We start from the raw sequence: 10,066 nt of genomic DNA, 5'->3' as shown, positions 1-10,066 counted from the left end.
TTACCAAAGAGAGTCTTCATCAATTTGCCCATTTGTTTCAACTTTTCGAGTGGATCCCAAGTGGTAAAAGAATACCGCAGGAAGTCGTTAAATAGCATTAAGAAGAGGAAAAGCCAAAAGTATTGTACATAGCACTTAAGCAACCGCGACCAGAACCATGACCAAAATATCAATTGCATTCTGGCAACTCGTATACTCCCCCACATTCCGGCGCCTGCTTGCAATACCTCAACCGGACATACCCAAACTCTTACCGACATCGCCGAGACCGAGACCGCTGAGGAGGTTGTCGATTCCTAGACCCCCGAGAAGTCCACGGACAAGTCCGCCCAGGCCGAGTCCATCGAGAAGGCGTCCAAGAAGGCCCACTACCCCACTCAAAAGCAGACCCACTGCCGCAATGATCTGGAAGAGTGGTTCGGAGAGTAGAGACCATAGTGGATTGAGTTTCTTCTTTGCATGGGGCATGTCCGCGATACGCCGACGACCATTATCAATCGTAGTAGTGACAGTCTGGGAAAGTTGCTTGAGTAGTTCGGCCAGCTGGTATTCTTCCGATGTTGCCTCGTGAGATACACTCCGGGCTTTGGCTGAGGCTGCAATTTGGCCATCGGGATCAAGAGCTCGAAGAGCACCCTTGCCTTCCTGCAACATGTTCCCCGCCTCTTCAATGAGAGGCTTCACGGTCTTCACCAGATTTTCTTCGTCGAGTTCTTCTCGTGGTGTGCGATCGGCTTTTTCAAGATGCTAGTAGATTGGTCAGACACGGGCACCGATCGATGTGGGATACTCCAAGAAAAACATACATCGCTGATTTGCTTGCATAGCGGTTCAACCGAATCCAAAGTTTGCTGTACAATCGCCGACATCTTCTTCGCCAAATCTCGATCGTGTTCCTCTTTTTCCTTCTGTTCGATTTCCTCGGCAGACAAAGCGGGCTCTTCGGGCAGGTTTTCCAGTAGGGTGCACTCGCCGACCTTGTTCCCATCGTTGTCCACGATATAGCCATTGTCGTCAACGGTCTTGCCCACCAGAGATTTGAGATTGCCCTCGGTGAGTTTACCGATCAGATTGCCATCCTCGTCGCGTATTTCGCCCTCCCGGTTGACTTTTCGGCCACTCATAGGGCTGATATCACGCTCTTTCTCCTCGGGAGCCCATCGCTCGGCGCGACCTATGACATTTCCAACTTTGTCGACTATTTCGCCATCTTCATCCACGGCACGGCCAACAAGTCGGGCGGGATCTCCTTCCACCAGTCTCCCGACAACCTGGCCGGTGGAGTCGGTGATTGTTCCATCCTTTGCTGTCATCAGGCCTTCAAGTCCATAGAAAATGCCTTCAGGCTGTTCTCGCTCCGACTCCGGGATAAGTTCGGCGTTGCCGATTACTTTCCCGTCATCGCTCCAGATTTGACCTTCCGCATCCACTTGTTTGCCGGCCAGCTTCTTGGGAATTCCGGAGGTGATGCGTCCCCAAACCGAACCATTTTCATCCACGATGTTTCCCAATTTATTGACCGTCATCCCCTCCAGAATAGATAGGTCCTCTTCCGGTGGGTTATATGGCTCGGCCCGTCCTTTGACATTGCCTCGCTTGTCGACAATATCCCCATCGTCATCCACAGCGAGACCCTGTAATTTCTGAGGGTCGCCTTCTATGATCTTACCGACAATGCTGCCGGCTTCATCCTCAACAAACCCATTTTTCCTAACCACCAAGTCTCCGAACCCACTAAAGGGCAATATGTCTTCGCGTTCGTCCTCTGGAATGAGCTCAACCCGCCCAATGACCTTGCCATCGTCACTCCAGATCTGGCCTTCGGCATCGACTTTCCGGCCAGTGACTGCCTTCAGGTCACCCTCGCTAACACGCGCAATAGACACCCCATCTGGCCCTATAACGTTACCCAGCTTGTTAGGAGTGAGACCCTCCAATACCGAGAGATCAACGTTCTCCTCTTCTGGCTCCGACTCTTCCCAGGGCTCTGCGTGTCCCAACAAATTGCCTCGTTTGTCCAGAATATCGCCATCATCGTCGACAGCCCGTCCAAGAAGGTTCTGAATTTCGCCTTCGACAACTTTTCCCACTTTGTTTCCATTTGCATCACGGACCCAGCCTTCCTCTGTGACAAATATATCCTCAGTATTGGCAAATGGTCCATTGTCTTCCTCTTCCTCTTCCACGGGAACGGTCTGAGCCTTGCCGATGACATTGCCTTTGTTGTCCCAAAACTGACCACGATCATCAAGCTGTGCATCGGCTTGAAAGAGCTTTCGAGGATCACCTTCGATGAGTTCACCAACGAGTTCCCCGTTTTCATCCACAATTTTGCCAGCTTTGTTGCACTTGAGGCCTTCAAGATTGGAGATGGGCGGTAGTTCCTGGGCAGTTTTCTCGGGCTCTTCGATAGATTCTTGAGTTACCAACCGAGCTTTGCCTAGAATGTTGCCATCATCGTCGATGATTAGACCTTTGTCGTTCACGGTCATCCCGGTGACTTCCGATAAATCACCGTTATCTAGCACACCGAGGACGTTACCATCCGGATCAGTAATTTGACCTTCTTCATCGACCTGAAGACCGTCAAGGACAGAGAGATCGTCGAGTGCTTCTTGTCCGCCCTTTTTGGCCTCTTGTGTATCTTCCCGGAGTTTTTGTATTGCTGTCTCAGCGGCCTCCCCTGGTGTCACTTCAACTTGTCCTATGACTTCCCCATCATCATCTAGGACTTGGCCCTGCTCGTCAGGCACTTTACCGGTCAGAGTTGCCGGGTCTTGGCCTTCCGGAATTTGGCCCAGAACGCCACCCTCTTCATCGAGAATCTTGCCTTGTTCGTTGATCGTTCGACCTTTGAGAATAGAAGTTTCTGGCAGCATGGCGTCTGCTGAATCTTCAACCTCGCCAAGTTGCTCGCCGGCTTCATTGAGAGAAACAGGTTCAACACGGCCGACCACTTCACCATCGTCATCGAGAACTTCGCCCTTTTCATTCACGGTTGAATCGACCAAGTCCCCAGGATCACCTTCGACGAGATTCCCCACTACCTGACCCGATTTATTCTTGACTGAGCCATCTTTTGCGACAGGCAGATTTGCAAGGTCTTTCAAGTTCAAGCCATCTGCATCTAGAAATGACTCTGGTTTCTTTGCAGCATCCGCACTGAGAAGCTCCACGCGCCCAATCAGATCTCCGTCTTCATCTAGGATCTCACCATTCTCGCCAACAGTCTGGCCAGCAAGGTCTTCTGGCTCACCCTCAGCCAGTCGAGCGACTTCATTGCCATCGTCATCGAGAATCATTCCATCTTCACCGACCTCAAGGCCAGACAGAGCAGATAAATCAGTTGGAAGATTGGCACCCTTTGGGATCTCCTCAGTTTTGCTGACTGCTTCACCTGCAGCTGGCTGGGCCTTGTCCTTGACATTCTTCATGCCGGACTGAACGCGACTTGCTGCTTCTTGCTTTACAGGTTCCGGCAGCTGAGAATGAACATTCTTGGCCTTACTGGCGAAACCTGAAAGGGACGACGCGGCATCTTTACCACGTTGGAAAACCGATCTTGCTCCCGACCCAGAAGCTTTTGGAAGAGCTTTCGCTGCGTCTTCTGTCGGTTCTTCATCTTGCTCCTCGTTGGCGCGTTGCTCGTGGTCTTGTAGTTCGATCGTGCTATCCTCCATGTCGACTGAGTCTTCTAGAGGTTCCGGGTCTGCATGTTCTAACCCGTTTGTTTCAGCTTCTTGTGGAATTGGATGCTTGTCCGTTGGCTTTGGCACGTTATTGGCACGTTTGAGATTGTTCAGGCCCTTCGATCTAGGAGCTGGAGATGATTTCTTCGCGCTTGAGAGGTCTGACGAGTTGGTAGCATTACTGTCGGCTCTCGCAGCGGCAGGCGGCTTCCGCGCAAGGTTAGCAGGTTTGGGAGACTTCAAGTCAGGCTTAGTCCGGTCAGGGAGGGCGTTTCGAGAAACGGGACCCTTCTTTGGGACATTTTTAGTCGCCATTGGCTCTTCGAAAGAGGCGGCTTCTTGTCGCTGTAGTGTTGCTTTGTTTTATTGTTGTGTTTTCTTTTCCCACAAATATGGTACTTCGATATCGCAAATTGGTATTTGACAAATCGGAAGTTTGAAAGAACTCAATGTTTGTATAAGCTCGTTTACATAAAATAATTGGAGGGGTCCAGGTGTCTTTTATACGAATCTCATTCTATAGACAAGCCACCCACGTATTCATCCCTCGACAGAGATGAAAATAATGACCAAAACACAGACGGCATCATTACGACAATCGACCCAATCACTTTTTCGCTGAAGCGAAAGAAAAACTTGTTTAAGGGGATGTCTACCTAGGTTCCCAAAGTTGAGAGGTTTGGTGTCGTCACCCCCAGCCGTCAAATAACTGAGCAAAACCACGGGCCGAGTAGTGGCTGGAAGGTCTTGACGCCACACCTTCGCCACAACAGTGACGGCACCGTTCTCTTTAGTAACTCGACAAGCCACTTGTAATTTTATGATTAGTGGGCGATTGAATCTTGTCCATTCACGGAGACGGGTCAATGAACTATCCATGTATAAGGCTGAATTGTGGCTAATGTGCCACCACCGGATACTAGCCTCAGGTCGACTTCAATATCAAGATCTAGATCAAGCTCCAGCCTCACCACCCTTTCACGACTTTTCCACTCCGAACTGGATGGGTTAAATCATTTCCTGTTTCTGGCCCTCGCCACGCATCGTTGTCTATGGGCAACCGGGCCTAGTCGTTGAGATTTCTCGATCTAATCGATCGAATGATATCATTGTTGTAGATGAAGGCTGTCCTCTAAAGAGCCTACATACTTGACGTCACGAGGCGAAATTTCTCCACAAACGTAATGGTGCCGTCCTTTGGCTTCAGGCTAGAAAAATGCTATTCCCCCAATTCGCGAAAATCTCCCACTACCTCTTTTGTCTATGATTTATCATGTCTAATCCACTACCCTCGATGGCAGCACCAGCAGAGCATACCCAAGAGAAAATCAACAATAGTCGTGCAAGTGGTGGCACGTCTTCGCAAAAACGGCGACCGCCGAAACTCAGACCACCCAAGCTTGGAAAGGGGCCGATCTCTGAAGATAAACAACAAATTAGACGTGAACAGAGAGAAAATGGAGATTCAGAGAGAACAGAATCCAATTCTCCACAGAAAACGTCGGACAGCGTCGTCCAAGAGCAAAATCAGGACAGTACGAACTACGACCAACCTCTCGAGGAAGCGGAGCCAAACCCGCGGCCTGCCAGACATCGTCAACATCGATTGGTTCGTGAGGCGTCGATGCCATCCAGCGAGCCCGACAATCCTGGTAACCCGCAAACACAAACAGACGAAACTCGCGTCCAACAAGTGCTGAGCTCTCCATCTCAAAACCGAGAGGTTGGACAACTAGGACATACCGTTCCAGACGCAGATGGTACAGGTGTTAATCAAGTGACAGAAACAACTGAAGTGGTGAAAAAAGAAGAAGACGACGACGACGATCAGCTGAGGCTGAGGCTGGATCTGAACCTTGACGTCGAAATTCAATTAAAAGCCAAGATTCAAGGGGATGTGACCCTGCAACTCCTGTATGTTCTTAACTTTGCTATGTTGTCTTTAGGCTTTTGGAACCCTTCAATAATTTATGCAACTGCAGGCAATAGAGATCGATTAGCAGTGAAAGAATTATATACATTTCTGCAACAGAACGGCTGCTCGTCGAAAACAAGCAATCTCGGTGGCTACCTCAATTTCATGTACCTCTGCTGTTCCGGAATCTCCTAATACTATTAAGACTGGCCTGTAGCTTCGTGCAGGGTCGCAGTGTCTTAGTGTTGTTTTCTCAACATTTGACCCTAAAGAAACGAGGAATATAATAATCCTGTTTCACACAAGGGATGTGAAAAATAGCTAAATAAATTCAAAACACAGGTTCATCATTTACCAACACGGATTAAATAAAAATAATCTTAACTAAGATTTATGTTGTTACAGTGTGGAATTCATCCACGTTTCCACAGTGCTAGATTTGGAATTTCTCATGTACCCATGGACCTAGAGAATATAAGCTCAGTTTCGCCTGCCAACCGTATCGGCTCCTCCTCTTAACCAGGTCCCGTAGCTCTTGAAAAGCATGGGCATAGGGATTAAGAGTTCTGATACGCAACCTAGGACGGTAATCGTCCAGTGAACACCAATTCCGGCGTACTTGGGGTGGGATGCCACCACCATGCCAACCACCACTAGCTAACGCACAATAGTAATGCTTGCTAATGAGCTGGCCGCATGCTTCCCGTGGCTGTTAATAATGTACTCATAGCTGCTAATGTAAATTGATATCAGCACGGCGCCGAAAAGCCCACGCGCAAGAACGCCAGATCACATCTAGATAGTAGGAGAATTTGTCCATTCCACGAAGAATATAGATACTGGTAACAAAAGATTGGCAGTACTCGCTGGTCAAAACCTTGGACCGAATCCTAGGCGAACTATTCGGTTGACAATATGCTATAATCCCTTACGAGCTAGAGTCAGTGACAACCTTCATCCTCGTCGTCAGAGGAAGATCCCGACTGGAAGATCCAACGTAAAGGTTATAGCTCCCACTCTGGAGTAACCACTTCTGCGCAACAACATCCCAAGTGCTAAGATCGCGGCGAGTCAGCGGGAAAGAAACCTTGGCTGACTGGCCCGCTGGGATCATGACCTTCTCAAACCCACGGAGCTGCTTCTTTGGACCACCGGGGATTCCAACATAGATCTGGGCTACTTCAGCGCCGGCTTTGCGTCCAGTGTTGTGAACGATGGCGGTGACCGTTGCAACGGTGTCCCACAGATCTATTGCGCCACCTTGCTCGATGACACCGCAAGGATATGCCTCAATGCCATGCTTCACTGATGAAACCTTGAGACCGGAGAAAGAGAAGGTAGTGTAGGAGAGGCCGAAGCCAAATTCGTAGCGAGGCATAATATCGTGGGCATCGAAGTAGCGGTAGTCGGTCAGCACACCCTCGTCAAAGTTTGACTGAGGGAAAAGCCCGTAGGGAGTGACTGCACCAGCGTGGTAGTAAGTCCTGTAATCGGATTCGTTCTTGGCAACAGTGTAGGGGAGCTTGCCGCTGAAGTTCTCGTCGCCATAAAGCAGAGACACCAGAGCACGGCCGGAATCCTGGCCAGGAAGGTGAGCGAAGACGATTGCGGTCACATTCTCATTGTCTGCGAACTGGTCGACGAGACGAGTACCAGCGTTGTGGATAACGACAATCGTGTTGGCGCAGGTCTTGGCTACTTCATTCACCAGGGCATCAGAATAGTCGTCGTACGTTCCAGCACGATCCAAGCCCTCAGTAGCAAAAGCGTTGATGAAGACCAGGCAAGCATCCGATGCTTCCATCAAGCCCATCATGCCAGGTGTGTTTGCAGTGTCCCACATCACAACGGTATTGTCTTCGTAGGCACGTTGCTGAAGAGCGTCAAGGGGAGCACTCAAGTATGGTCCTGTGTTCGCACCAGAACCACCTCCGACGCTGAGCGTGCCGTTAAACGCAACCTGGAAATCATATGGCTCATTGATGATATTGGAAGAAAAGGCGCCACCAAATTGGAAGACAGCCGGCTCATAGCCAAGCTCCCAGGGGTTGCCGATCAAGCTCTGTCCATCAGGCATGTACTGATCAGGGGCCTTCGCGTCATATCCAAATACGGAGATCAGTTTTGGAGACTGGAGTGGCAAAGCATTTTTCGTGTTCTTGACTAGGACGTGACCTTCCACTGCGCCATCATAAAGCGTTGGCTTCGCGTCGCGATCGAGGGCATTCACAATCTTATGAGGCTCGCTGATGTTGTAGGGCATGCCGATACCAGGTTCAGGGTAGCTCGAATCGTCTTGGCCCATCTTATACCAAGCCGCGATAATTCTAGATTACATGTGAGCATTAACACCTTTTATCAAAAGCTATGATGGTACTAAATCACTTACCGAGTTGCCATATCATCCAGACGAGACACGGGTACACTGCCGTTGGTGATGGCTTCAGTGAATTTGTTGCCCCAGAAGGATAGGCCGTTTGGCATAGCCATATCAAGGCCAGCTAGAGCTGAAGCGACCCCGGAGTGTTGCGCATCCCAGTCAGTTACAACAAAGCCGTTGAAGCCAAGCTCTGTCTTCAAGATTCCATTCAGTGTTTTGCTGTTCTGGCAGCCATGAGAATTATTGACTCGATTGTACGAGCACCTGATCATAGATTAGTCCACCTCTTTGTAGGATTTATGCCACCTGACAACTAACATTATGTTTCCTGTTCCAGCCTTAAGTGCATCTTGGAAAGGCCAAAGGTACAATTCGTGCATCGTCTTATCATCCATGTTGCTCGAGAGTGACTCAACGGTTTGGTTCTCGGAGTTAACAGTGGGATTGCGATACAATTCTTGCTCGTTCGCAATGAAATGCTATTAATATGTAATATCAGTATTTTCTTTTCTGGCAAGCAGACGCAGTTACCCTTGGGCATAAACTGACCTTAACACTTGTAATCACACCTTGGCCCTGAATGCCTTGCACAGTGGCAGCCGCAATTGCACCACCCAGGTAGGGATCATTGGAAGGACCTTCGATAAATTAGGTCATGCAAAGCAATCATATTCTGGAGCACTAACCTTCCCAGTTTCTTCCGCCGGTAGTGGTTCTTCCCAGTGGCCCAACAACAGGTCCCAGAGCCACCTGAACTCCCTTCTTCCTGAATTCGCCACCCATATACCAACCACGGTCGTGGGCAAGTGACTTGTTCCAACTTTTTGACACATATGTTAGCTGAAAATACCCCTGGACATTAAATCTACCACAGCTCTCACCTAGCGCCGATATGGATACCACTGGGGTAGCTGTTCACAAAGTCCGTGTAGCGCACACCGTTTCCTGCATCCTGGAGACACAATCCAGTAAATCCAAGACGAGGGAGAGGCTGGATGATTCCGGAACATCCATTTTCAGTGGTAGACACGCCGTATGTAAGATTGTTCTGCAAACAACCCCATCAGCCTCGATGGAAAAGCGCAGGTAGGCTTCTGCAGTGATAGCAAACCTTCTCTTCCAAAGTCATCTTGGAGACCATAGCTGCAGCCTTTTCATAGGCTTGAGCCCAGTCACCGGATCCCGTGCCCTTTGCTGGGGACTGTTAGGCATGATGAAACCGGGCTTGAAGTAAAGGCAATTCAACTTACGCGAAGGGTACACCGGCTCCGACTGGCCGTAGAAATACGTATCGGAAGTAATGTTACTTTCCGCATGACTTAGTCCACACAAAGACAGAATGGCTGCAGCCAATCCGAGCTGCTTTGCAGAAACCATGGTTGTGTCCTGCGGTCAACTGTAACTTGGCCAGTATACTAGGAGTCCTTGAGCAACAACTACCCAGAGCCGGCTGCTCAAGCTCTATATATACTTTTTTCTTCGGAAAGGGACACCGACAACCGGTCTAGCACGGGTGATGGCCTGACTGGGCCGTAAACTCTGGACTCAGCATTTCCTCTTACGCTAACCCTGAACACTGGTCCAAGCACTATGGGCTTTCCCCACCCGAGAAATGATGAAGCCCAGATAAATCACCCCCGCATCCGTGCACATACTTTGGGATTTGATTTCGTGGTTGCGCAGGGACTTAGGAGACCTTTTTTGTACTTAGTGGCAGATTTAGCTTTCGGCCTGGGTAAACTTCGGGAGAAAGCCATCTCGCGTGCAGTGGGAAGTCATAGAAAGGTTTCCCTGATGCTTATGCACACTATTCAGGTATAACTGCTATAAGCTGGAATAGCGAGTATGATGGCCACGAACCGCGTTTTAGACTCTTTGGTATGAATCAATAGGTCTTCATTCGGAGCCAGCGAGAGGTTCCAATACAAACAAGGAATTGGGAGACTTGCAAGACCACGGAGATTTAGCGGATGTCCATCCAGCTAGTTCATCTCCCTGCACAAAAAGGTATCCATCAAAATCCGAATCCCAACCAATTACAGTGCAGAGGGAACGGCACGATGTGGAGGACGTACCTTGACG

General features: G+C 49.5%; 3 protein-coding genes across 3 annotated transcripts; 1 reads left to right on the top strand and 2 right to left on the bottom strand.

The window, feature by feature from the left end:
• Nucleotides 1-228: 228 nt before the first annotated feature.
• N7510_009302 (DUF3659 domain-containing protein) lies at nt 229-4,004 on the bottom strand (the record flags this gene model as incomplete). Its single annotated transcript, XM_056981227.1, has 2 exons — nt 229-747; nt 807-4,004. The coding sequence occupies 2 exons, from the start codon at nt 4,002-4,004 to the stop codon at nt 229-231; spliced, it is 3,717 nt and encodes a 1,238-aa protein (XP_056831436.1).
• Nucleotides 4,005-4,983: 979 nt separating this feature from the next.
• Nucleotides 4,984-6,073, top strand: N7510_009301 (uncharacterized protein; the record flags this gene model as incomplete). Its single annotated transcript, XM_056981226.1, has 2 exons — nt 4,984-5,603; nt 6,010-6,073. 2 exons carry the CDS (start codon nt 4,984-4,986, stop codon nt 6,071-6,073), a joined length of 684 nt encoding a protein of 227 aa, XP_056831435.1.
• A 459-nt stretch (nt 6,074-6,532) lies between these two features.
• Nucleotides 6,533-9,361, bottom strand: N7510_009300 (beta-glucosidase; the record flags this gene model as incomplete). The annotated part of the gene is made up of 8 exons (XM_056981225.1): nt 6,533-7,931; nt 7,994-8,248; nt 8,303-8,463; nt 8,534-8,622; nt 8,671-8,804; nt 8,866-9,032; nt 9,096-9,178; nt 9,235-9,361. The coding sequence occupies 8 exons, from the start codon at nt 9,359-9,361 to the stop codon at nt 6,533-6,535; spliced, it is 2,415 nt and encodes an 804-aa protein (XP_056831434.1).
• Between the last annotated feature and the right edge of the window lie 705 nt (nt 9,362-10,066).

The sequence above is a fragment of the Penicillium lagena genome, assembly GCF_028827675.1.
Source record: "Penicillium lagena strain IBT 129212 chromosome Unknown utg000006l_segment0_segment0, whole genome shotgun sequence".
Classification (NCBI taxonomy): domain Eukaryota; kingdom Fungi; phylum Ascomycota; class Eurotiomycetes; order Eurotiales; family Aspergillaceae; genus Penicillium; species Penicillium lagena.
This window is presented reverse-complemented; position numbering and strand designations above follow the sequence as displayed.